This window comes from Limanda limanda, chromosome 13, assembly GCF_963576545.1.
Source record: "Limanda limanda chromosome 13, fLimLim1.1, whole genome shotgun sequence".
In the NCBI taxonomy this organism is placed as follows: Eukaryota; Metazoa; Chordata; class Actinopteri; order Pleuronectiformes; family Pleuronectidae; genus Limanda; species Limanda limanda.
Window position 1 is genome coordinate 2,733,795 of NC_083648.1, and position 27,997 is coordinate 2,761,791.

Below are 27,997 nucleotides of genomic sequence, written 5' to 3' on the forward strand. Positions count from 1 at the left end.
GCGCTGAAAACACAGACAGACACACACAGATGCTTGGTACACAATGTTCTGCAATTTCTGCAGAATACAAGTTTAATAAAAACTTGTTTTGTTACTCTATGTATATTCAAGTTTTAATTCTTTAGCCAGTTCATCCAAAGTAGTTGTTGGTCCCGGCTGAGGAAGCGTTAGGGGCTTGATATTTGTTTTGTTTAATCAAAAGAAATAAAACCACAGTGTAGTGTTTAAAATGCCTGATTTGTTTTCTGCCCGTCCGTCCTCCTTCCCTCCTTCCCTCCCTCCCTCCCTCCCTCCCTCCCTCCCTCCCTCCCTCCCTCCCTCCCTCCCTCCCTCCCTCCCTCCCTCCCTCCCTCCCTCCCTCCCTCCCTCCCTCCCTCCCTCACTCCCTCCCTCACTCCCTCACTCCCTCCCTCCCTTTACTGCTTGTCAGTATTAACTGCATTGGGAATTCCACCAGGAGCCTGTGAGGCGTGGCCTGTCAAGATGCTTCGGCTTAACTTTTAGGGACCTGTCATGTCGTCCGTCTTTATTTACATTCATCGATACATATGCAGTCAAATTAGATTAGATTAGATTTCTTTATTTATCCACACAACGGGGAAATTCACTTGTTACAGCAAAAAAGAGAAAAACAGAATTTAAATAACAGTGCCGAAGCAACAATAAAAAAGAAAGATCAAAATATATACACTACTAAACTACACATAATGAGAGTAAAAATATACAGAAAACAAAAACAACCTGCAAAACAGACACTGTGCAAAAGCAGGTACTGGGGAGAAAGTGGAGTGATGTAAGTGTTATTGTAATGAAAACAAAAGTATTATAAGTAATATTGCAACAGTAGTGACCATGATACAGAAAAAATAATTAAAAGTAAGTGACCATAATATAAATAATACTACAAGATAGTATAAAGGAAAATATAAATATTGCAAAGATGATCATATTAAGTTAAATAAAATAAGAAAGATAATCTATCTCAGCGTGACCACATGACTGCCACCATTGACTCTCTCTCTCTCTCCCCCCCACACTCTGTTACACACTCTCTCGCCCAGTTAGCCGAGGAGACGAGTCATGGGTTCTGTAAAGGTCGTCCATCAGTGAGAGAGGTGGGGGAGATAGAGAGGGAGAGAGTGATGGAGTGAGGCGGTGTTAAGTGTTGGCTTTCCATGTCAATTTTTCTGTCAGGAGCAGTAAGTGCATCCTCTTCTTCTTCTTCTTCTTCTTCTTCTTCTTCTTCTTCTCCTCCGCGTTCTTCTTCTTCTCCTCTGCTCTTTTACTCAGCAGCTTCACCTCTGACAGCACGCTGGTCGCTGAGCTGTTTACATTCAGCTTCTAACTCAATACGCTGTGACATAATTAGTTCAATATTTCATTGTATAAAACACATCTCACTTTTTTAAAATGCAAGAATGTAGGGAGATAGTTTTGTGTTTTATTTATCTGAGATGAATCAACAAGAATCCTGTTCTGAACAAAATATATATTGACATATTCTTCTCATATTCAGGTTTAAAATGCTAATTTTTGTTATTACTGGAAAAGGTTTACATGCTCTAATGTTCAGAAAACATCACCTTCCTCAAAATATCCATCGCTGAAGCTCCTCTCTTCAGCCTCTGCATATATAGAAATAAGTAGAAAATTATTTACTTATCGTCCTGCTCAATTTATCAAACGACAACATTTTCATTCAGGTTTTCTTTCTCTTTAGTTTGACATCTGTTGACATTTGATGATTTTTTTGTTCAAAAATGTCCACTTGCAGTTTTCACTTCCTGCTTCCTGTCAAACTGTATTTTCACACATTGTACAAACACTAGAAATGTGACTTGTTTGAATTCAGAATGTAATTGAACAGATTCCAAAGTTGACAAACTACCGCTCGGAGGAAATCTCTCAAGTGTCCGATACTGAAAGCGTGTGCACATCTCCAGTTTACACTCGGCTCCTCCTGTCGACCTGACGATTGCAAACACATCAAAATGCAGCGGGCGGCACAAGAGGAGAAACAGTAATTTGCCGTAGAAAACTCTTTCAGCGTGTTTGCCAGATTAGATGCTATTTAAGGCCCAAAGCTTATTACGAGAAGCGGCTCCACCAACGTATCGCAGCAGTTCCTCATTTTGAGTCTTTTCTTAATCACAGTGAGACATGAAAAACTCAATTTAGTCGTCTGCAGTCGATACCTCAGCTGATGTGAAACGTCCTGGTGGAGTGAACTCCTTCCTGTCTGGCACTAAAGAAAACACTGAGTTTTATTTACAGAAACTATCCGGTGCACGTCGCTGGCTCTGTCAGGGAGTTCCTGAGGAGAGCGGCCCGGTGAAGCCTGACTCGGCTGTGGGAGCTGTGATAGATGGCCGCCCTGGTTTGTTGCCAGGCTTATCTCCGGCCTCGCCAAGCGATCATCATCTGGCACTTATCATCCCCCCATGAACAAACACTCAGCAGAGAAGGGAGGAGGGAGAGGATGAGAAAAGGGAGAGAGACGATAGGAGATAGACATGGGAAAAGGAAGGGAGGAGAGAAAAGGTGGATGGGGAGAGAAGGGAGATGAGAGGAAGAAGAGACGGGACTGGAGAGGATCAAAGAGGAAGACGTCAGATTTTCAGTTTGATAAAGTTACAGAAATGGTCGTATATAGTTTATTTGTACATTTTTTGCTTATGTCACGTTACAAGAAATACTTATTATCCGTGTCGGCAAATATGGTAGAGACCTTTTGGTGAGATATCAAATGTGCTGAAGTGAAAAGAAGTGAAATGGGGATAAAGATGTAAGAGGAGGTAAAAGAAAGGAGGACAGAAGGAGAGCGAGGGAGAAAGAGAGAGAAAGAGAGACTGGACAGATGAAGAGATGGAGGACGTGGCGGCGACTGGAGGCGAAAGTTGCACAAATCCCGTTTGTCATCACCTTTTTGGAGAGAGAACCGGGTTTTATTGCCTTTTGAGTATTTGATTTTATGATTCAAGACTCAATTTCTCAAAGGTCACCTGCACTTGGGGGAATATTAGCTTTCATGACGATTCCCTCTCAGAAAGAAAACCTCTTTTACTCACTTCCCAGCTGCTTTGCTTGGAAAGTGCCTGCGTGTTCCTGTGGAAACGTGGGAAAAAATAAAACCTCAGAGTAAAAGAGGTTAAAAAACTGACCTGGTTTTATATGGTTTGATGTTTTGTAAAGCGAGTGGCGCTCTGCTAATGAAGGCTTGTTGTTGGACCAGGGCTTCCTGTCCCTGTGCAGCCAGGCAGCGGCTGATGTGAAGTCATTAATTGTCGTGGGTGGTTGGGATGTGTTTTCCTGCCGGGGTCCCCGGTGTCATATCAGCGTAATGAATTGTTTATGTAAACTAATCGAGGTGTTTAATACCCACCTTTTAAAAATGTGAATGAATCAAAGGGAGCAGAGGCAACGAGCTAAATGTCATCAATTAATGTTGTGAAGCGTTTTCATCACAACAAGGCAAACAAACACATTATGTAACTGCAGATGGAAAATGTTCAACCAAACATCCTCTCATCAAGGACTCCATAACCTCCATGTTTATTGTATGGCTGCCATTCTATACGTAGAAAATAAATGGTAAATGGTTTTGTATTTATATAGCGCTCTTCTAGTCTTGATGACTCAAAGCGCTTTACAGTACAGTTCTACATTCACCCATTCACACACACATTCATACAGTGCATCTATTCACACTTTCAGCATCTTGCCCAAGGACACTTCGGCATGCAGATGGTTCAGACTGGGGATCGAACTGCCGACCTTCAGGTTGGAGGACCACCACTCTACCCCCTCAGCCACAGCCGCCCATAATAAACAAAGATCTTTTGTTTTATTATCTAATAACCCGACAGCTACAGTCAGATAATTAATGGATTTGGACTCGAGGACGAGATCCTCATCTCATCACAGTTTATATTAAAATAAATTTTGAGCAGTTTAGAGTCCCTTTTACTGAATTGTCCCTTTTACTGAATTGAAATGTTTCAGAAACTGAATTTCAGATGTTTTCAGGGTTAGGACATTTTTACTGGAGTTTGCCTTTGCCTTTGATTCTCCGGGTTCAGACTTGTTCACAGCAACAGGAACATGTTATGGAAGTGTTTCTGTTTACAGCTCCTACCCATCAGCGTTGGTTCTTATCGTCCAAAGATCTGGATTCTCCTCATCTTTCCAAGTGGACTTTGTCTTTGTCTTCTGGCTCCGCTCTGAGATATCTGTATATTTCTAGTTTTTTCTCCATCACGTGTTAGAAACCTCATCAACACGCTGACCTGACCTTGGTTTTCTCACATCTCGGTAACAACGGCCTCTGTTATTTGCGCTCTCACACTCAGCCCCCCCCCCCCCCCCAGGAAGCTTCAGGGACGTGTCCAGACGTCGCTGCAGCTCTGAAAGAAGCTTTAGTTTCACATCAGTTGGTTTATATTTAATATTTATTGAATGGAATCAATCTGTGAAGATTCTCAGTCTCGGGTATCTTCAGAAGTCGAGTGGATGCAGACTTTGCAGTAAATCCTGAGGTTTAATTTGCTGTAAATATGCATCATATCCTTCATATTTATTTGTTGTTTACAGTCTCACTTTTTATTATTAACTTCATTTAGCTTTGTAACTTGTTGATGGAACGTCACATGTTTCACTTCTGTTTTTAATCCTCTTTCCTCTCCTCCCTCAAACTCCTTTTCTTCTGTCAACATCATTGTACCTCCTCCTCCTCCTCCTCCTCCTCCTCCTCCTCCTCCTCCTCCTCCTCCTCCTCCTCCTCCTCCTCCTCCTCCTCCCTCACCCCATGTTTTTCAGTCCCGCTCACTCTTTCTCCCACCTCTCCTTTTTGTCTCCCTAATCTGTCCATCACTGTCTCTCCTCACATCTCTCTTTCTCTCTCCCCTCCCTTAATGATCTCTCGTCCCCCAGGTGGCCCCGGATGCCATTTTCGGCCCCCCGCTTTTGAATTTAATTACACATGGCATTGTCTTCATAGGCCGCTGTCACCCCCCCCCCCCCTTCACACACACACACACACACACACACACTCCCATGATTGCCGCCGGGGGGGTCGGGATCAACGAGGAACAGATTGAAGGCTGAAAAGTTGATATCTGAAATCGAATCAATTCAAGTGAGAGTGAAACCACATCCAATTAAAAGGCTTTTTGAAAAAACGAAGGACAAATCTGCTTTGACACAAATATTCACGAGATGAATATTGTGTTTACAAATTGTTAGAGACGTCCGTGAAAGATCCTCGTTCGTCACTCATCACGTGATAAAAGCTCTGAGGTGACGAAGCAGCAGATCATTGTTTTATTTGTACTTTTATTTTTCATATAATTACTTCTATTATTTTTCTGTTTGAAAGATGCACTCTGTATTTAGTGTTTTTCCAATAATCCCACTGAAGAGAAACTGAAACTCCCCGGGTGGCTGTTAGCCGCTAAAAGGAAAACAGCCAAACTTCACCTCTAATAACTTCTCTCGACTTTATGATCTGCAATATCATTTTTTTCATTTTTCATTATTATGTCCTGAAAGACATTCCGTGATGGGATGGCGACACGGAGAGAAGCCGACTCTGAGCAGTGATGTCATGATCAGCTAATGTGATGCTGCTCCTGTTTGAAGGATGGTTGTTGTTTTCTTCTCATTATACGAGTTCTGAAAAGTCCCCGGGGGGGGGGCGAGTGAGAGTATGGACGCTGGGTGGGTGGGGGGGTGGATGGGTGGGGGTGTGTGGTGGTTAGTGACTGAAGTAACGACCCCTCCGTGCAGCAGCAGCATCTATTCTGTGGGTCCAGGCCTGGTGGAGCCGGCCCGGGCCTTTTCCCTTTTGTCAGCGGTGAAAAATGAAGCTTCTCTGAATCCGCGGCGCTCGCTGTGTTTCTTTCCCCCCCCCCCCCCCCGGCGCCTCAGAGACATTGAGTTCACATAAAGCAAAACTCAGGACAGGGGCGTCCAGGGTGACAAATGAAGCGCCTCCGTGTGTTTTTGGAGGGAAAACGAAGGGGCCCTCCTCTGTAGAAATGAGATTTGGTTTTCGTTACTTCCTCCAGGCCCAGTCCCCCCCCCATCCCCCCCTCACAGTTCAGATGTGTCCGAGAGTTACGAACGGGAGACGGAACCAGCATAATTCTGGAAATGTGGAAAAAAAAATCGGAATAATCTGAGTATAGATCATTTCCCTTCGGCTCGCTGCCACTCTGTCACATCGCGGCTTGTGTTCACGCTGCGCCGCCGGCGGGCGAAGAAGAAGAAAAGTCGCCGCTCGGCTGCGATCTCGACTCGCGGCTCTGATCACGACTTTGTGGAAATGGATCCAATTTGGCTTTTGGAGGGAAAACTCGCTGGGATACAAATGAGCCGCCTCAGCTCGCCGGCTCAGGAGCGATGCTCTCCTCCGACTCGGACTCATTTGTAAGTGTGTGTGTGTGTGTGTGTGTGTGTGTGTGTGTGTGTGTGTGTGTGTGTGTTTGTGTGTGTGTGTGTGTGGGGGGGGGGTGGCAGGATGGTCCTGTAGCTGTTGGCTTCACATCGGAGAGGCCACAGTGCCAAGCTGGTGAGGGCCAAAGAATCGTCGGGCTAATTAGAGCTAGCTCGCCGCCTGTGATGTCATCCCGCTCGCCGGCCGGGGGGGAAGTCGCTCCAGGGAACGAGGCCGGCCCCCCCGATGCTCCAGAGTTTTGTGATTCCCTCCCAAACAAAGTGATCTCGTTCACTTTCATGTTTGTTTGTGTTTTGGTGTATTTACTCTGATTCTGTATCAGGAATTAAGTGTGTGTTTGTGTGTGTGTTTGTGTGCGTTTGTGTGCGTGTGTGTTTGTGTGTGTGTGTGTGTGTGTGTGTGTGTGTGTGTGAGTGTGTGTGAGCCAGTCAATTAGGCTCCCCCTGCAGATGCAACTAATACAGGTTTTGCCTCAGCAATTACCACGGGCACTTTATTCAACAGCGTGTCGAGTTGTTTTTCACCGAGTTTCGTTTGAACTGAATAATCCTGAAACATTCTCAGGAAGTCGGTGCAGTGGATAAACGGTTTGAAGGAAAGAACACTGACAAAAGGTTAGAGAGCATCAGACTGAAACAAATAAAAACAGATTTTTATCATGAGATGAGAGTTAGATAGAGCCGCAATAAAGTGGTCTTTAGTTTTAGAGGACATCGCTCTAGGAAAAATAAACATCTGGATGAAATCACTTTCTCTGAAAATGAAGCTTTTCACATCCAGACGGACAATCAGCTTAAAACGTTCATCTTCACATTTGGAAAACGATTTTTTGATTGATTGCCTCCATATCATAGACCGTTTACAAAGATGGACGAAATGACGGCGCCCCAAGAGTGAAGCCAAATTACCCAGATCGCCCCCTGGTGGCAGGCTGCAGTTTAGGTCATCAACCTTTCCTCCATGTTAGCGGATGGACTAAAAATTCGTGTTGAATAAATGTTTTCTTACTCACGTTTTAGTTAGTTCTTATCACACTGATACATGTTGATCATGTTTCTAACTCGTGTATCGGCGGCTCCACGCCTCAGCTCTGGCTTCAAATGATGGCGCCCACATCTGGGATCGTTTTGGCTTCACCAGGACATAGTCGAGACTTATTGTTTGACTTTATTTACAGTCTGAGGTCCAAGGACACAGCTTTGGTTAAAGGACCAGTGCATAGGATTTAGTAGCATCTAGTGGTGAGGTTGTAGATTGCAACCACCCAATTAAATCCCCCCCCACCTCTCCAAGTGCGTAGGAGAAACACTGAAGGCCCTCTGTAGAGAGCCAATGGGCAGGGACTTGTGGAAAGGACTGTAGAAACATGGCGGCCTCCATGAAAGATGACCCCTCCCCTCATGTAAATATAAAGGGCTCATTCTAAGTAAAACAAAAAAACTTCCAGTGATTGCACATTAATAGAAATATTAAATTTCTGCCAATAGATGCTCCAAATCCTACAAACTGCACCTTTACCTGGAGACACTGAATCCTACAAACTTTCATTGCGAGTCCGCATGGCCGCTTTGTAACAGACCCGGGTTAACTCCGCCTCTCGTGGTTCAGTGCTGCCCCCTGTGGGCTGACGAGTGCCTGAGAACTCCCGAGACGAAGTCTGACCAGGAAGCAACGGACGTGTCTCCGTCCGACACGTGAAGCTGAAGTCGGTTCAGATGCTCGTCACCTAACAAGAGGCTGACGAACCCATTCAGCCACTTCATCATCCTGTGTGTCCCGCTGAGGGCAGCTGCTACCTGCTGACAGCGCTGATAAGACTCCGCCCACTTGGCAAGGGGCTCCAGGTCTCTGTCGGAGGCCCGGACCCCGACCATCACCCCCCACAACTCTTCACTGTGGCTTACTGGGCACCCCTAGCCACCTGAATCAACACAATAACAACACAATAACCAGGACATGCACGCATCTGAAATCTACCTTTGAAGGATTCTCTTCATTCTTCTTTTAAACAATCGTGTTTAAGGTCACTCTCTCTCTGGTTGGATGAATTTGGACGAGTCACAGTTTCTCTATTTGCATTCCCTTCATCTGTCTGGTGTCTACAAAGGACACTTGCTCTCTGTCTCCATTCAGATGCAAACCAAAGGGAACATAATCATGTATTCATTTTTTTTAATTTCAGAACATGACGTTCTGGCTCTAATGTTGTGTGCTGCACCATGAATTTCAATCCTAGCCCTCCATTTGTTTCCCTGTAAGGTGATGAAAAAAGAGCTCAGCGCAGGGCTTAATTGTATTTGTGTGGAAAATTGTTTTAATATTTGCCTGGCGGCTGGTCAGGTTAAAATATTCATACTCATAAAGTGAAGATATGCTACAGTAATAGCTCATTTGGTTGTGGAACAGCAGCGTTTATTGTGGAAGCCCTGTGGAGGTGTTGTTGGCCTCATTTAGAAAACGTGAGAGTCGGGGAAGAACTCACAGAACCAGCGTCACCAGCTTCTGGATCCTGAAAGGTGTCTTCAGTTACTGTGACGTGGAAATATCAGAATGAGGAAGACATTAGAGAAACGGATCAAATGTGAGAGAAAATATCTTCCTTATTTTTCACTTCATGAAAGATTTGAAATCTCGCTCAAAGAACAGTAACTTCACGATATGATTCAAATCTCTGGGATTGTGTTTTTCTGGATTTAGTCTCGGATTTGACAACTGTTTCTAAAATCAAACTTTCTTTGTATGCCCTCACTCACTCTCTCTGGATATTAATGAAGTCCCACTTGGGTGCTGCTTATTTGGTGAGCTGTCATGTCGCCCCCTGGTGGCTGGGCACAGTACAGATCCTCTTTGTTAATAGATTCAACATGGACCAAATTAAATTTAGCGTACACGTTGAATAATTATTATTGTTAAGTTAACTTCGTCAGCGGCTTGAGCAACTGAATTTAAAGATCGATGACGTGACGCTCCCCCGAATATGAAGCCAAATCATATTGACTGCCACCTGGTGGTTGGCTGGAGTATGGGCCATAAACCCCACCTCCTTCATGTTAGCAGATGGGACATTGACTATGTCTTTTATATTCTATCATACAGATTATTGATGCTTTTCCAGGGTTGACCTTTCTTTATTTGTTTTAGTAGAATCCAAAAGACATTCTTCAGGTCATTGACGATTGTTCCTGTGTCTCTGTGTTTTCTTTCTCCAGTTAAGCAGAAGGTGGAGGTGGAGAAGGAAGCCAAGCTCAGCATCCTGGAGGCCGGAGTCACTGACGTGAGTAAACTTTACATGATAAGTCTCAGGTGATCGCAGAATATGAGTCTGTGTCCACTGGTGTCGATCGAATAGAACGATGATCACCTCACCCTCCACAGCCAAGTGGACAGATTTGAACATGTCAGTTCCAAACTACCACAGCAGCTTCCTCTCCTCTGGAGGTCGGCTGCTGGGATCTGCTTCCGTTCGGCCACGAGACGTCCAGCACTGATGTTGGGTGATGAGATCTGGTTCTGGATGGGGTTGAGTGTGGAGGAGTCAGGTCCTGATTCAGATAAAAGACCTCAAACCACATGGCTTCCTTCACGTTGGCTGGACGACGTTTGATTTTGTGGTGCTGCGCTTGCCTGTAATCAAGGAAAATCAGACACAGAGAACAGACTTCCTACTGGGTCGGGCTCGGCTGATTGAGACACACTTCTCCAAACTGCTGCTGCTCAGTGAGAACAACACGACCGCCTGAAACAGCTTACATGCTGTACTATTCAGATTTCACTTTCAGGGTTTAAAGGACCAACCCTGGACAAATACACACATATCAAAGTGCACGATCATGTGAGCTGTCCAAGTCTGAACATGTGAAGCTCACATATTGCTATTTTTCTTTATTTAAATGTTGAGTAGACAATTGTAATTCTGATATTTTTAGGGCTGGGCAAGTTAACTCGTTTTAATCGAGTTAACTCAAGTGATGAGTTAACTCGATTGTTTATCCGCAAATTATTTTCTTTTTTCCTGTTCTGCAGCAGTCAGCAACAGACTTTCACAAAATAAAAGCCTGACTTTCACAATAAAACAATAAATAATCAAACCTGAGTTAATGCGAGATAAAATAATAATCGAGTTAACTCATCACTTGAGTTAACTCGATTGAAACTAGTTAAATTGCCCAGCCCTAGATATTTTCGATCAAATTTGATTCACCTTCATCTCAACTAAAACATCCGACATTCGAAACGTTGGCGACCAAATCCACGTCACCTCTCTCAGTGGTTCTCTTCTCCCAGCATTGCTATTCTCCACCAGCCCTGTGGTAAACAGGCTGCTGAGCCACTGCACTCGCCCATTGATCCAGGAGTTAGTCTGTACCGATGACGGCACGCCATTCACCACGCTTATCAAAGTGGCAGCAGCGAGGTCGGAGAGGGAGAACGGGTTGGAAGAGGGCGGAGGAGGGAGGTGAGGAGAATGAGAGGGGGATGGGGGAAGGTGAATGAAGGGAGCAGGGGGGGGGGTAGGTGATCGATACCGAGCTGCAAACAGGAGCCGATTGAACCTTTGCTGTAAGAGAGGGAGAGAGAAGCAGAGAGAATCCCTCCATCACAGGCTGCCAGGAAGAGGAAAAACAGAACCCTGTCTCAGCCGGCGACAGAACATCCATCATCCGCCCGTTCGGTGTTTATTATAGTTCCTCATGCACTGTAAAATACGAATATTAGCATACTTCATCACTGCTGACAGGATGAAAACACACAAAAAAAGCAAAGTTTAGTTTCCCTGCACACGTCCAAACTCCCAGGAAGGTCCGAGACTCCGGGTGTTCTGGTTATGTGGCAGGCGGACAAATGAATTCTCATTTTCTCATTGATGAAATGAAAATAACCTGAGAATGTATTGATCCCCGTGGGGGGGAATTAAGTTGTTGTGCCAGTAAAAGGTAATGGGGCAGGGAAAAAAATAGCCTGCAATAAAACCATTAACGACAAAACAGTCGAAACGGTAAAACAGCACCTGATTTATTGTGGGGTTGTATAAATTAATTTACGTGGCAATTCAGCGTGTTAAGTGCAATGAATAAATTACATTGAAATACTGCGTCAATTTAAACACAAATATAAGGAGTTTAAAAATGGTTCCTTCTGAGGAGGTTATGTTTTCACCCCGTGTGTCTGCGTCTGAGGAGAACCAAGCAGATCCTGATGTGGATGCAGATTGAGGAGCGGGTTCAGAATTTGTATTTTTCACTTTCATTGACGCTGCAATCAAGAACCTTTTTGCTAATTATTCAGATAAAATTATTCAGAGAAAGTCAACCAGTCCTTTGCTCCTCCTTGTTTCCCTTCATGTCCAGTGCAGAATCCTCAGAGTGAATCAGCACATCTCCCGCTGTTCATTCTCCGGCTCATTCATGATTCCTGACCACACTTTTGAATTCCTCACGTATCGTGTTTTCTGAGAAATTGAGGCAGTAATTTGCCTTTTCTCATTTCTGCTGCTTTGTGTTTGAGATTCAGGACGACGGCTGCTGAGAAGCTGCAGTGAGAATATCGATGTGATGTTTCTGGCGCAGATTTCTCTGCTTTTCTAACTCTTAAGTGAAGGCAATTTACTAAGTAAAGGCCAAACTTGAATATATCACGAGAAATGCAAAATAGAGTGATAGCAGTTTTGTGTTAGGTTGTTGGAAAGATTTCTGAAAACAGTTTTGAAATTTGTCAGAGACGTTTACTGGTATAGAAATCTGTTAATCTCAAGCCAATCAAGTACTTGAAACTCAATTACTGACAAAAGTAAGATTGACACTCAACAGATTATTAAGCTTCATGGTCCGTGCTTTTAGAAGCAAACTCACTCTCGTGAATTATCATTTAAAAACACGGCTCCAGATTCATCTGACTTCAACAGTTTGGAAACGCTGCGTTTTAGTCCGGACGATCCGAAAAGCTGAGAAGTTCGGGAAAAAATGACGTAGACTTTGCTGATTCGTTGGCTCCTATCACATGACCCCTTCCAGAAGAAAACAACAGGCATTAACACAACATAGAGAAACAATGACCGTGCATTTTACGGATTTAGTCTGTGAGTCTGAACCAAGCCGCAGTGAACTGAACAACCAAAGAGGAAAGTGTTTCAGTCAACATGTGACGTCACAGACCGCGAGAAACTCTGCTGTTTGCACACTGAGACTTGAGTCCAATTAAGAGAGTGTGTGTCTGTGTGTGTGTGTGTGTCTGTGTGTGTGTTGGGAGGGAGGAGATAAGGCCGCTGTGGCTGCAACCAGATTATACTGGTCCTGCAGTGGCTCTAATCCTCCTCCACCATGACCAGCTCGCTTTGTTCATTTTAAATCAAGGCGCTTCCAATCTGTCGGAAGGAGCGATTTCACAAATCTAATGAAACAAACAACAACAAAACAACAGGAGATTGACCTTTTCAATCATTTAAAAACAGACACACACATATTGACACAGACGGATTCATCTCGTGAAGATTGATTCAAGTTTTAAAACGTACAGCGGCTGATTTGACTGATTTGAGCCGGAGAGACTTGAACTCATCAGAGAAATCCACGGCTGCAAGTTGGGGTTGAACTGCGAACTTTGTTTTTCTTAAGTCTTTATACAAGAACCTTATTTTTACTGTAATCCTATCGATTGAATGGACAAGAGGGAAAAACCTGAGTTGGATTGGCGACATTGGACTCATATTATCAATCTAGATCAAATCAGATTGAAAATTAACACAATTTGCAGTTAATTGAATCATTTAAATCTAATTATTAGAACAAACAGAAGCAGATTTCCGACCTCTGGATAATCTTTGGACATTCTCTAGATTTTGACTTTCTCCGGACTTCCTCCTGACAGACTCCTGGTTAAAAACTCCCGGCGACAGAAGCAAAGATTCAGTTTCACTTCTGCAACCGTCTGTTAAATCTCTTCATGCAACATTCAGATAAAAAACTCCCTCTGTCCAATTTGTGCCTTTGTCCCATTCTCCAGCGCATAGCGACGGAGTGTAATCTGCACATAATCCGCTCCCACAAACAGATAATCTGGATTTCAGAGTTCATCCTCGTTTCACAATGTTGCCGGGGATCTGATTGAATAGAGTTTCTCACCGTGCCTTGCTCTACCCACTCAGACACAATACACAGCGTTTATCATGATTTCACTGAGGATGCATTCTGCTCCGTGGCGAGGGTTCGGGTGTGGAGTGATGGCGCCGCTCGTAATGACACACGCTTGCTATTCGCTGGCGTCCAGGTGTCTGGAAACAGCTGGATTTGAATGAGAATATTCATGAAGCCGCCGCCGGTAATTTTCATCACAAAGAGGGAAACAGATCAGAGAAGATCAGAACAATAGCATGTGTGTGCGCCTGCTTACATACATGTGTATCCTACGCACCCTCATGTGTCAGCGTGGAAGTGCACCTGAGTGTGCGTTTGTCTACTTGTGTGCGTTTGTGCGACCGCACTCGTGCATCATCTGCATCTCCTGCCATAGAGATTCAAATGGCTCCATGTGAGGAATTGAATGGAGAGGCGGTTGAAGTGCTGGCTCTCCTCTTCCTCTCTGGCCGAGGCTCGGCGCCCGGTCGGCCTTTGATATGGAAATCACGAATCACCGCGGGGGCCCGGAGTGCCAGATGCATGCTGGGATATATTCCAGGTGTCTGTCAGACTGTGTGGTCTGTCTGGTTAGAGAAGACGTTGGGAGGACCAGGTTTCCAGTCCCTCAATTTGGACGAGTTCATAAGATTCGATCACAGAACAAGAACAGAACATTTTTCATGTTGGTCTAGAATTTATTAGAATCACTGCAGCGACCGTAGATATAAGATTTAAAAAGTATTTCTTATGACAGATTTAAAGGTTTTTTTCCAGCATCTGTTTGCTGAGTGACTCATATTAAATCAGGTTGTTGATAGTACTTACTAATGTTTCATTACTAAATATTGTTCACTCTGAGTGAAGCTCCATGCACAGGGACAGAAAAACCCTGCAACATGATTTCTCTCTCCGCAGAATATTATTAATGCTAATAATAATAATTCAGCCTCACATATTAAACCATGTTAGGCACATCATCATCAGGACCTCTCGCTCGACTTCCGAACAGTTCCAGAAAACATCTGGAGCAACTCACTCGTACATTTGCGTTCTCAACTTCTGGAAGATCTCAGGAAGATGTCCTCACTTCCGCAGCTTTGGAGAATGAAATAATGTTTGTGAGTGGAGCGTCTGCGTGTTCAGTCAGACCGGCCTTGTACCCGGGCTGGATTCTCCTCTTGGGTAAACAGCATGGTGCCGCAGACAGCTGGAACACAAGGCTCACACTCTCTGCATGTGGCCCAGGTAATAAATGGACTGTTAGGTACAGGCCAGGTCATTCAGGGAAAGAAAGAGGTAGAAAAAGGAAAGCTCGGAATTTGACTGCACATCGGTTCTCTGGTTCTCTGGATCTCTGGTTCTCTGGTTCTCTGGATCTCTGGTTCTCTGTCTCTCTGGTTCTCTGGTTCTCTGGTTCTCTGGTTCTCTGGTTCTCTGGTTCTCTGGATCTCTGGTTCTCTGGTTCTCTGGATCTCTGGTTCTCTGGTTCTCTGGTTCTCTGGATCTCTGGTTCTCTGTCTCTCTGGTTCTCTGGTTCTCTGGTTCTCTGGTTCTCTGGTTCTCTGGTTCTCTGGATCTCTGGTTCTCTGTCTCTCTGATTTTCTGGTTCTCCGGTTATCTGGATCTCTGGTTCTCTGGTTCTCTGGAATTCTGGTTCTCTGGATCTCTGGTTCTCTGGATCTCTGGATTCTCTGGTTCTCTGGTTCTCTGGTTCTCTGATTCTCTGAATCTCTGGTTCTCTGGTTCTCTGGTTCTCTGAATCTCTGGTTCTCTGGAATCTCTGGTTCTCTAGTTCTCTAGTTCTCTGGATCTCTGGTTCTCTGGATTTCTGGATTCTCTGGTTCTCTGGTTCTCTTGATCTCTGGTTTACTGGTTCTCTGGTTCTCTGGTTCTCTGGATCTCTGGTTTACTGGTTCTCTGGTTCTCTGGATCTCTGGTTTACTGGTTCTCTGGTTCTCTGGATCTCTGGTTCTCTGGTTCTCTGGTTCTCTGGATCTCTGGATTCTCTGGTTCTCCTGTTCTCTGGTTCTCTGTTTCTCTGTTTCTCTGGATCTCTGGTTCTCTGTTTCTCTGTTTCTTTGGTTCTCTGGATTCTCTGGTTCTCTGGATCTCTGGTTCTCTGTTTTCTCTGTTTTCTCTGGTTCTCTGGATCTCTGGTTATCTGGTTATCTGGTTCTCTGGTTCTCTGATTCTCTGGATCTCTGGGACATGAATCCATTCCCGGTGATGTGCACCTGTAGGTTCAGTCTGTTGTAACTCAGATTGGACTCACTGCAACACGTCGTCTCTTCACGTCATTGAGCAAACGGCCTCATTACCTCCTCTTCACGCCTGATTAGCCAGTGGCGTCTGGGTGTGATAGTTGACTGCTGGTGTTGTCCACTCACTCATAAACATAAACAACATCAGCATCAACATGATTTATAAATATAATATAACTTCGGAGGAGCGCTGGGACAGAATATGAGAATCTGTCGGAGGTGGAATATCCAGTTTTGGGGGAAAAGGGGAAATTAAAGCACAAATGTTTTACTTAACGACAAAGTATGTATTGAGAAAGTCAAAGGACGGACCAGAGAGAAACATGCAGAGTTCATGTTTCTTCCGTCTTTTCACATCTGCCGTCCCCGAGTCTCTTCTCCTCCCCTCCTCCTGAGTCTCCTCCCTTCTCCTCCTGTCTCCTCCCGTCCCCGAGTCTCCTCCCGTCTCCACCCATCTCCACCCGTCTCCTCCCGTCTCCTCCCGTCCCCGAGTCTCTTCTCCTCCTGAGTCTCCTCCCGTCTCCTCCCGTCTCCTCCCGTCTCCACCCGTCTCCTCCTGAGTCTCCTCCCGTCTCCACCCGTCTCCTCCCTTCTCCTCCCGTCTCCTCCCAACTCCTCCCTTCTCCTCCCTTCTCCTCCCGTCTCCTCCTGAGTCTCCTCCCGTCTCCACCCGTCTCCTCCCGTCTCGTCCCCGAGTCTCCACCCGTCTCCTCCCTTCTCCGCCCGTCTCCACCCGTCTCCTCCCGTCTCCTCCCTTCTCCTCCCTTCTCCTCCCGTCTCCACCCGGTGACGGAGGCAGCAGCACCTCACACTGTGCAGCATCTGCAGCTAAAGGTTCCTGTTGGCTGGGAGGCGTTGGAGCTGCTGGACGCTGACAGGCAGGCGCCGAGACGCCTTCACCCGGGCTCGCTGCTCCCCGGGTGGGCCCAGGGAGGTTCATCAGGCACCGGAGGCTCCACCGCAATTACCCCCCCCCCCCCCACCCAACCACATACAAGCTCCCCAGAATCTCCACAGGGTTAGAATCTCCACAGGGTTAGCTTAATGCATCAGCAGCCTGGCTTGTGTAGGTGCAGCTGATGGAGAGAATATGCAATGGTTGACTGACATGTGTAAACAGCTGTGTATCTGTGTGTGTATCTGTGTGTGTGTGTGTGTGTGTGTGTGTGTGTGTGTGTGTGTGTGTGTGTGTGTGTGTGTGTGTGTGTGTGTGTGTGTGTGTGTGTGTGTGTGTGGGAATGCAAAATGAAGCTGCAAGTTAATTAATCAACTTGTCAATCGACACATTTAAAATTGTTCTTTCAATCAATCTCAATATTTGGCTGTTTCCAGATTCTCCAATGAGACTTGATTCCTTTTTCTGTTTTTCATGTGATCGTAATTTTAACAGAATTTGGGACATTTGGACGGAAAAATCCTGCACTTTGAAAATCACTCTTTTGCTCATAATTATTAGTAACTTTTGTAAAAACTTGTCATCTACAGAATAATCAGGGTTTAACAGCATTTCAGTCAATCAACTCTAGAATAACAAGCCTCTGGACGGCTCTGAAAGAGAATAATAATATTCTCTTTTATTTAATAAAGTCTTTATGTATCTCGCATATCTCGAGAACAGTTCCTCTCGTCAGCTTCACACTTCTCGTGTCTTGTATTGAGATCAACAGGAAATAAAAGTCGCAACACCTGCACTGACTGATCCAGAAGCATTTCAGAGGCGTTGTGTTGTTCTAGATCTTCTCACTTCTCTGGACTGTTATCATCTCTTCTGATGATTCACCAACCGCTGTCAGGCGACATTAAGATTCCTGTTTCCTTCACAGAGTCGACAGCAGGCCGGTGATTAGAGACGGCATTTAGCTGTTTCTATCCAGAGCGTCTTCCAGTGACCACAGCAGCAACACACAGCATGAGTCTGCAGCATCTGTGTGTGTGTGTGTGAGGCAGATGTGAGGGCAGAATGAAATAAAGAAACAGACGAGATGCAGGAACTTGCAAAAACACATTTTTATCCTTCGCCTTCTGATCCAGTTTGAGCTGAAAGCAGTGGTAGAAGAAAAGCGTCAGTTCCCAAGTCGCCTGCTTCACACGCCTGCAGGATCTGAAGAGTGTAAACTTAGCACAGCTCCAGAAGAACCTGCTGAGAGCCACAGGGTCTGAAAGGTCAGGGACGGTGTCGTGCTGTGCGGCCCGTCCCCGACGCCGAACGCCACCGCGTGCGCCCCGAGGCTTCAGCAGGTAAACAAACAGCTCAACTCCTCAGAACTGTGTTCGATGGAATGTTGGGAAGCGTCTTAAATCAGGAATGTGAGGAAGATAACATTAACATAATAGATCAAAAACAAATTGTATCGTGTGCCCAGATTTTGTGAGAGCTGTGATCCCTGACTTTAACTTTCACGACACTATCACACGTGAATTAACAAGTTTACGACTTAAATTAATAAAACAATGTAATATTTCTAGAAATCTCACATCTAGAAATAAAGAATATAATAATTCTTCTTCTAAAGCACAGATGCAACGTTGACAACTGATAAAGTTCAGCAAAACCTATTTATGCACCTTTAAAATAATATTAAGTCCTAATTCCAGTTTTAATTTAAAGCTTTTAACGATATCACGTTTTGATTGGTTGTCGTGCAAATGGTTAAAAAAAAAAAGCTTGGAAATTCAAAGTTCAAAATCAATACCAATACTTTGAATACTGTGATCCCTTACTTTAGAACTCTGACTAACATGTTTACGACTTAGAATGAATAAAACAATGTCATATTTTAGAAATATGACATTGTTTAGAAATTCAAATGATAAAGTTCAGCAAAACCTGACTCGGGGCTTTTACTGGAGCTTTCAACCGTCTCCTATGGTTTTCTTCAGGGAAAGGAAACTGCTTTTACTTGTTATAAAGGCTCTGTTGAATATTTTATTCATGGTATTTATCATTATCAGACTTGAAACCTATTTATGCACCCTTGAAACAATATTAAGTCCCAACTCAAGTTTTAATTTAAGGCTTTTAACAATATCACGTTTTGATCGGTTGTCGTGCAAATGGTTCAAAAAAAGCTTGGAAATTCAAAGTTCAAAATCAATACCAATACTTTGAATGATCTATATCTAATCCTGATTGTAATATTATAAACAATCATTGTTTTTCTTGATCTTAAAGATTATAAGAACATATCTTTTTAGCTTTAATTAGTGATCAGAGACATCGTATTGATCCGTGAGATCAGAAACTTCTCACTCGCTTGGTTGTTTCTTGTGCAGATATGAGACGACATTACTGTTGTTTGTGTTCTTAATGTCTCTGTTCTCAGTCACAGCACGAGTGTGTGCTGAGCAATTAGCAGGAATTAGGGGGGGGGTGGGGTGCATTTCTACGCTGATGAGAACTGAGTCGCTCTCTGTGGTCGCTCGAATTTGATCCAGTGTTAAAAGCGAAGTGTGTTAAGTCCGAGTTCGAAGGCAGAAGCAACAGTTTCCTCCACGACACCTGTGAGTGTTTCAGGTTCATGTTGATGCATCAGAAGTTCAACAGAATACGAGTTCCTGCTAATCCTGTATTTACAAAACTTCATAATTTGACTTAAATGTCATGAGAACGGAATCACCTGGAATCAAGTGGCTTGTAATCTGCTTAATTTTGCAAATAATTTGTCACAATTATATGATACGACTACTACTATTACTACTTCTAATAATAATAATTATAATAGGATCATTAAGATGCTTTGTGAAAAACAGCGACAATCTGCAGCATCCAAATATCTGACCTGAAGAGAGAGAAACAGAAACAGAAGCTGAAGCTGAAGTGGGTTTGAACTCCTCTTCATCAGCGAGTTCAGACGCCAGCAGCGGTGAAGAGAGGTTTTCTGTTTTCACGTCTGGCGCTCGCTCCTCCGAGCAATCAGGACCAGACGTCGATTTTTAAAGAAAGTTCGACTCCGCCGACATCACCGCTCTTCAGGCTCCGGCTCCGGCTGCAGTTTGGATCCAAAGTGCTCTCCACTCCAACAGGCCGGCCGCACAAATACTGTGTTCAATCCAGCAATCTCCCACAGGTCTGACCTTGGCAGCTTTTATCAGCTGGTGAATACTTTGCAGAGATTGTTTTGTTTTCCAGACCCAAAAAAAATCCTCTCTACCTTAAAGCAAATACATAAATAAAAGATAAGGTCTGATCATAGATTTCTGCAGATTCATCGTTGCATTATGGAATGGAAAAAGAAGAAAAGATATTTATGAGCGTTAATGGATTTTTGTCGTTTGTCTCTCGAAGGACAACTCCAGTTCGTCTTTGTCGTCGATGAAGCGACGAATCAGAATAATTAAATGTTCTGTGTCTCGATGAGAGTTCTAGAAATCTGTGTGCAACACCTGTCTTTATATAATTTCAGCTTTCTTGTTACACAACAGGAGGAAATAGAGACAACTCGTCCTCATCTCTATTTACAGTCGATGGTTGAATCCAAAACTATTTGTGTTGTAAAAACACACAATGATAAACGTGGTTGTTCCTTCGATGGAATTATTTATTCTTGGATCAATTTGTTTTCAGTCTCTAGTCAAGTCGCCAGAGGTTTTATCCAAATGAGTGAAATCTTTTTCTTTATCTTTATAATAAGTCTTTATTTGTTTTTTATTTGTCTCTCTCCTGGCGAGCCCCCCCGACCCCCAGCACACGCCCTCTCATTGGCTCGGGTTCCTCAGATTAGCCGTAATTAAACTGTGAAATTGGAGCCGTTACCTTAAGTCGTGGACGCCGCGAGGACGCCATGAGGTCGGTGACAGCGCCGGACGGGACGCGGCGGGGGTGGGGGGGTCGTGCAGCGTTGGCAACCTGGCTCATTGCCACAGGACCCCCCCCCCCTCTGCGTTTAGAGAAACAGACAGTTCATGAAGTCGAGATTCCATGGTCCGAGAGGAAGTTTCAGCTTTGTTGATGCTGGTTGGTTTGTTTTAAACTTCCTTACTGAGACCCACACACACACACACACACACACACACACACACACACACACACACACGCACACACACACACACACACACACACACACACACACAGATACACACACATCTACTCTTTGAGCACTGCCTGTTCAAAATGTTGTCATAAAATTAACTATATATTCAAAAACACAGATTTGTGTCTTTAGTGGGAAACAAGGATTCCAGAGCTTAGTGCCACAGAGTCAAACTATATATTTAAGTCTTATTAAGTCTTATTTTCTATAAGTTACAACAACATGAAGGAAAGTTCCCAGTGAGAGACGGTGACTGGTCCGTGAGCATCGACCAATATCACCAAAAACTGTCCAATCTCTTCGTCTTCTACGTGTACGGCTCCTCTTCTTCATCCTGAGATAACTTTACTTTTACATTGGATAGTTAACACATTGAAGAGTTGATACATTGAATAAATAAGCATGAAATAAATATGCATACATATATACAGTAATACAAGGTATAACAAAAATGCGTCAGTATAAAACACTATGGCCGAGTCACCTAGCAGTTACAATCACTGCGAGCTGTAAACATGTGTGTTTGGATTCCTCCGTGGCGGCCGGGGGGGGGGGGCATTAACACACCGTGCACAAGCGAGCGAGCGAGCGAGCGTGGCGCCATCAGCTGCAAACAGCCGGCGGTGGAATATTAAATACATGTGACCCGGAGAGCACGTATTACAAAATGGGAGCGACCCTGCCTGAGGGGGGGGTGGGTTTGGGGGGTGGGGGGGGGGTGGTGTTGTTTCTCTGCAACAAACACGTTTCTCTGCAGCTCCATTAAGTCGTCGTTCATCAAAGTCATTTCATGTTTTTCCCAAACACCAGGAAATCAGGGGCGAGGTCAGGAGAGGGAGCGGGGGGGGGCTTGTGTGTGTGTGTGTGTTAGTGTGTCTGTGTGTGTGTGGGTGGGTGTGTGTGTGTGTGTGTGGTGGGTAATATTTATATATATTACAACAACATGCATAATTATTCATCATTAGCTGCACCCCATTGGTCCAGACCCATGTCATCGTCATGACAACAACCCCCTGGGCACGTACCCCCCCCCCCCCACCACAGTACTCTCCTCCCACCCCCCACCCCCCTCTCAAATGTGCAGAGCTCCAGCGGGACGGCCTCTCGACTGAACATGGCCGCCAGGCGCTGCTCCAAACCCACTCGTCCTCGCCGGGCGCAGAAACACACTACACACTACACACTACACACTACACACTACACACTACACACTACACACTACACACTACACACTACACACTACACACTACACACTACACACAAACACTACAGGCTACACACTATACACAAACACTCTGAGCCTACACACTACACACTACACACTACACACTACACACTACACACTACACACTACACACTACACACTACACACTACACACTACACACTACACACTACACACTACAGGCTACACACTACACAATACACACTACACACTACACACTACACACTACACTCTACACACTACACACTACACACTACACACTACACTACACTAGGACCAGCGAGTCTCTAAATAACCTAAATGGAGCCGTTGGTCTGATTCTTCATGTTGTTGAAATGGACTCAAATTGATCAGTCAGCTTGTGTGTAGCAAAGATGTGTGTACCTTCTGCCTCTGTGTGCAGTAAAGATGTGTGTCTGTGTGTAGTAAAGATGTGTGTACCTCCTGCCTCTGTGTGCAGTAAAGATGTGTGTCTGTGTGTAGTAAAGATGTGTGTACCTCCTGCCTCTGTGTGTAGTTTGAGAGACACCACAGTGTTCTCAGGGTTCTTCCACTTCACCTCGTGTCGATCAGAAGGAAGTCGTACTAATTCTGGGCCTCGGATATTGCTATGACGACCTTACAGTTTTTAATTAAGATCTTAAAAAGTCAAGTGAACCTGGTTTATTTTCGCAATCTTTTCTTATCAGAATCAGAATCAGAATCAGAAAGTGTTTATTGCCAAGTAGTTTTACAACTACCTGGAATTTGCTCTGGTTATTGTTGCATACAATGAACATAGAAACACAAAAACACAATAAATACACCACACATAAGAAAAACAATAAAAAACAATATATATTTACTCACTTTTTACTTCTTATTTACTCACTTTTTCTAATATTTATACAAAGTAACATTTATTTAGACATAAACATATCTATATAAAAATATATAAAAGATATAAAAAGTGAAGTAAAAAGTGAAATGCAAAATGCAAAAACAGTGAAATCTTTTCCACAGAAAACCTCAGTGTCAGATTGACTCAGAGTTAAATGCAAGTTATTAGATCTAGTTCCATGTGGCAGCTGAGAGAGCTGGATCTGAAGTGGATCCATCTCTCCTCTCCTCCCTCTCCTCTCCTCTCCTCCCTCATCCCTCTCTTTCTCCCGTCTCTTCAAACAACCGCTGCTCATTTCTCCTCCGGGTTTCACTTCCTTTCAGCTCGTGGCGTCGCCTGAAAGAAACTTCCGAATATCTCGGTGGCGTTGAGCTGAATAGTGGAAAAGGAAACGAGTGCAGGAAACCTCGCCCGGCGTCGATACACACAGACACACAGACACACACACACACACACACACACACACACACACACTCGACATGTCCACAAACATGAATTACATCACCACACACTTCATAATCGACTCCCAACCCGTGCACACATGAACTAGCACTTGTTCCACCAGCACTGCCTCGTGCATGCCATCGGTCCCTCACACACACACACACACACACACACACACACACACACACACAGACACACACTGGCAGGCAGCAGGCGGACGGGGGGGGTGATTGAATGTGAGGCAGAGGCGAGACGACAAGCGTAGCATCACCTTGATCAACAGACTTTTCTTGGCTTTCAAGCACAGAGCATGTTGATGCTGCTGCTCTATTTTAACAAGCTAATCTGGGCAGAGTGTCAACAGCAACACACTGCAACTACACACACTCACACACACACACACACACACATACAGATGCTCTCAGGATTTATGTAATACTCTTCTGTGTTTGTGCGTTTGTCTGTTTATCGGTTATGGGGGGTCACTCTGACACATCTGCTTTGTGATTGGACGCATTAGAATTCAGATTTGGAGCTAATACGACAAACATCCGATAATTATATTGAATTGATTCCAGTTTCATGTTCGTTATGTGGATCAGATCATCTAGGACAGAAGTCTGGCTCGGAGACGATAACGAGTTGTCATCTGATCAAATCAACACCGAGGGCTTTAGAGTGTTGTGTTGTGTTGTGTTGTGTTGTGTTGATCGGAAACGTCACACAAACGGTTTCAATCTCGTTTGTTATATTTATCATTTTCCTGCCGTTATCTTCGCCCTGTGGAATCTCCGGAGCGTTCAGGTGGGAGGAGCCAAGACGTTAGGGTTAGGGTTAGACGTTAGGTTTGACCTCAGTGTTGCTTAATCCTGAGCTGTTTTAATGTCTTTTTTAAAATAGCACTGAACGGAGTTGGTTGTGAGGTTTGAAAGCAGCTGGAGACGAACGCAATCGCAATAAAGCTAATTTGGTCGAGGTAGAATTATGTTCAAGGTTCAAAGAAAAACGACACTGGGTTTGAGTAGATCCTAAGTGAGTAAAACAAGAATACAAACTGTGGAGAACTGCAGAGGAGAACCCTCTTTTTTTTTTTTACAATATTTAATTTTTTCCAAATATTTTCTCAACATGAGAACATGCAGAGCATACAGAAAACTCTACATTAAACATTACAGAAAATTACATAACAAAATAGAAAAAATACACACAAATGAAATAAAACGAATTAAATAAATAAAGTAAATAATTCCCCCCCACCCAAAGAGAAAACAAACAACAACAAAAAAAAGTTGGTGCATAGGATGACACAGAGAAATACCGCCATGACACAGTAAATAATGCAAATAGTTACAGTCCTATGGTTCCGTTGGTGGTGTATCCATGTATTCCAAATAAGGCTGCCAGATTTTCAAAAATAACTTGTATTTCTTTCTGAGACTATATGTAATCTTTTCAAGAGGAATACAACTGTTCATTTCCACAGACCATCTGTCTATGAGAGTCGGGGACTTCCAAGTCATTGCTATACATTTCCTGGCCACACGTAAAGCAATTTCTTTAAATTTAATTTGGAGCTTCGTTAAAGACCCGTTGAAGGTTGTGAAGTTTCCCAGTAAACATAGCTCAGGATCCAATGGAAAGGAGAACCCTCTTAAGAACGTTCTACAGTCTCCTCCTGTGTGGTCTGGCAGCACCGAGCGTCTCTTACATATTTATTTGTCAAAAAAAGCCACTGGGAAACGCAAACAGACGTAAAAACTGCACTAATGACGTGAGGAAAGTCACAGTCGTCACCTTCTCCTCCGTCTACCTCCAAGAGATAACAGACCTTGAGTTATTTCACAGAGGCATCGCCCTCAGAGCGGAGGAGATGGCTGATAAGGGTGTGATGGTTGAAGGGAATCCATCCGTCCTTCTCTCCCTGCGTCCTTCTCTACCTCCGTCCCTGCAAACTGCCTCTGATACTGATGAGACTCCATTAGATGTTTGAGGAGACACCAGACACAAGCCAGCTCTCTCAAAACGTCACCTCTCCCTCAGCCAGGTGGACAACACGCTCGGCAGCGCTCAGATCGAGATGTGGAAATAAGTCCAGAGCTCTGCTGCTGAAAACAAAATACATCTGCTACAATATCTGATTGATTACACCACAGCTATAATACGTCCGTCTTGATACTGCAATGGGATGCAGAAGATAGTTCCATCAGTTTTGTCTGCGGCCGATTTGCACCAGAAGTGTTTGTCACGTGCTGAGAGCGGAAAGTACGGAGGCAAAAGGCGCCTGAAACAAGCGTGTGAACGAAAAGCACAACTGCATAGGACACACAACGGAAACACAACCCATCTGAAGAGACACAATGTAAACGGGTAGAGCTACTTCCTGCCATCCCACCACAGCAGGCACTCGACCAATCATCAGTGTGATGAACTTCCTCAAATGACAGAAACCATCACTGTGCCTTGACTTCTTTAGGTTCCTCCATGTCCGTCCACTAACATGGAGGAGGCCGGGTTTATGACCTATGTTCAAAATCAGTGTAGCGATGATAAATATTCAAATGATCAAGTATTAAAAAGACGTTTTACAGCAATACAATACCGTCGCCCAAACTTTACCAGCAAACATTACGATTTTCGTCCAGAGATCACGTGAAGAGGTCAGAGAAACGTACGGAAACAACCGACGGCCGATGTTTGAAGGTGATCAGGATGTTTTTTCGATGTCGGTGCTCGGTGTCTTTAGGCTTCAGGGCGTGGGGGGGGGGGGGGGTGCAGCTCACCGAGTCAGAGCGGCGCTGCAGCTCGACTCGAGACTCGTCAGGAGAAGAGTTTCATGCTCTGAGCTGCAGAGAGGAGACAGTTACATCATCCGCCGCTGTCAAGACACTTCTCCTGCTTGTGAAGTGAGCTCAGCTGTGTGTGTGTGTGTGTGTGTGTGTGTGTGTGTGTGTGTGTGTGTGTGTGTGTGTGTGTGTGTGTGAGAGCAGAAGAGGCAGTGTGTGTTTCTTTGTGCTGATGTAGATAAAAGATATGTGTCTGAAGTAGAAAACGAAAAGGAAAAATACTGTGCATGTGTATTTGTGTGTGTTTGTCAATGATTTGAATGAGTGGAAATTGAAAAAATGTGTGTGTGTGTGTGTGTGTGTGTGTGTCTGAATAATTGTCTATTTGCTGATGTGGATCTTTTTAAATACTCAGACTTCATCAGGAAAAAGTTTCTTTAAATGACAAAAACTAAAATCCTGGACAATCTCCTGCTGCTTCTTCGGATGTGAAAGACGAACTCTGGAACATTTTCCAGAGTTCACGTCTAAAACGGCTTTAGTTATATTTTTATCAGTGAATAATCCTGTAGAAAAATGACTGGATAAATATCTCATAGTAAAGTAATTATCTGAGTGTCCTTAGCAAACTTTGACATGAGAGAAATAAGAAATTGAATAGGAAAGAACATCAGTAATTCTTAGAATGACTGTTCATGTTTATCAGTTGCCAGCTCCTCTCTCTCTGATACACACTGTGTGTATGTAATAAATCTATGTTTTATTAGTATTGTGTTAAGCAGCCAATCAGGTGGTTTCCTGCTCAGATTCAACAACGTCTTGGTCTTCTCGTCCAATCAGCTCTGACGCTCTCTCCGCTGCCGCTCGACCACTGTAAAGCAACCTGCATGAAACCCCCTGTGACACTCAGCTTGTCCCTCAGCCCAGATGTTCTGCTCTCTCTACTGTACGTTGGAGATTCAGAGATGTCCCGAGGGGGGGGGGGGCATCGGGGCCGAGGGGCGACCATATCATGCGGATGATGGCCCTTTTGTCTCGGGTGCCATCCTGGAAGACAAGACGAGGGGGGGGGGGGGGGCAGGACGGAGGGTCCCAGGAATCCTAAATATGTTTGCGCGGCACAAAGGCCGTGGGTTCGGTGGTCCGAGGCCTGAATGAGCTGTCGTGTCGGTGAAACACAAGACGGAGAGCTTTTCACTCTGTGAGCGTCGATGATTTGACCATTTGAATATCACACAAGAAGCGACCGGGCGCTGCCTGTGATGTGGCGTCCGTGTGACACCGTTGACAGCCCGGTTGATGCCTGCGCCGCCCGGAGGCCGGCGGACAAAGAGGCAGACACGTCTGTTCTCAAGGTGGCGAGATGAGTGATGTTTGCTCATTATGTGGAGACTGTTGGTCTGAAACCCTCTGTTCATCCGGAGCGCGTGACAGTTGGGCCGGCGTCTCTCCGGGGGGTCCGGGGAGGTCCAATCAGTGGCCGCTAGGAGCAGATCAGAACGTCCAGGGAGTTTTAATGATCAGTGTCAGAGCAGAGGAAGCATTGTGGAGAATTGTGGAAGAGAAGATAATAAACAGTCGTAATAAATCCCCAAAAAATCAACTTCACTATTGGCCGGATCATTTTCTGCGGAAGTGGAACAGGAAGTGTCAGTTGCAGATTAAATACCCCCCCCCTTCATTACCCTGAACATGGGCACATCCAGAAGCAGGCTGTTGCTTTCACTCGTCTGTGCCTTCATGCATATGATAACAACAATATGCCCCTAAAAAAAACACATTTTTCAAGATGCTTCCCCCAAATAAAAGA

At 44.5% G+C, this 27,997-nt stretch overlaps 1 protein-coding gene across 1 annotated transcript in view; it reads left to right on the forward strand.

Annotated features, from left to right (window-relative positions):
* LOC133017781 (receptor-type tyrosine-protein phosphatase N2-like) overlaps nucleotides 1–27,997 on the forward strand; it is a gene marked incomplete at its 5' end in the record, with an annotated part of 140,385 nt that overhangs the window by 64,680 nt on the left and 47,708 nt on the right. The window contains one exon of the mRNA XM_061083968.1: nucleotides 9,664–9,728. Coding sequence (XP_060939951.1) covers nucleotides 9,664–9,728 — 65 coding nt within the window. The remainder of the gene's footprint in view (nucleotides 1–9,663; nucleotides 9,729–27,997) is intronic.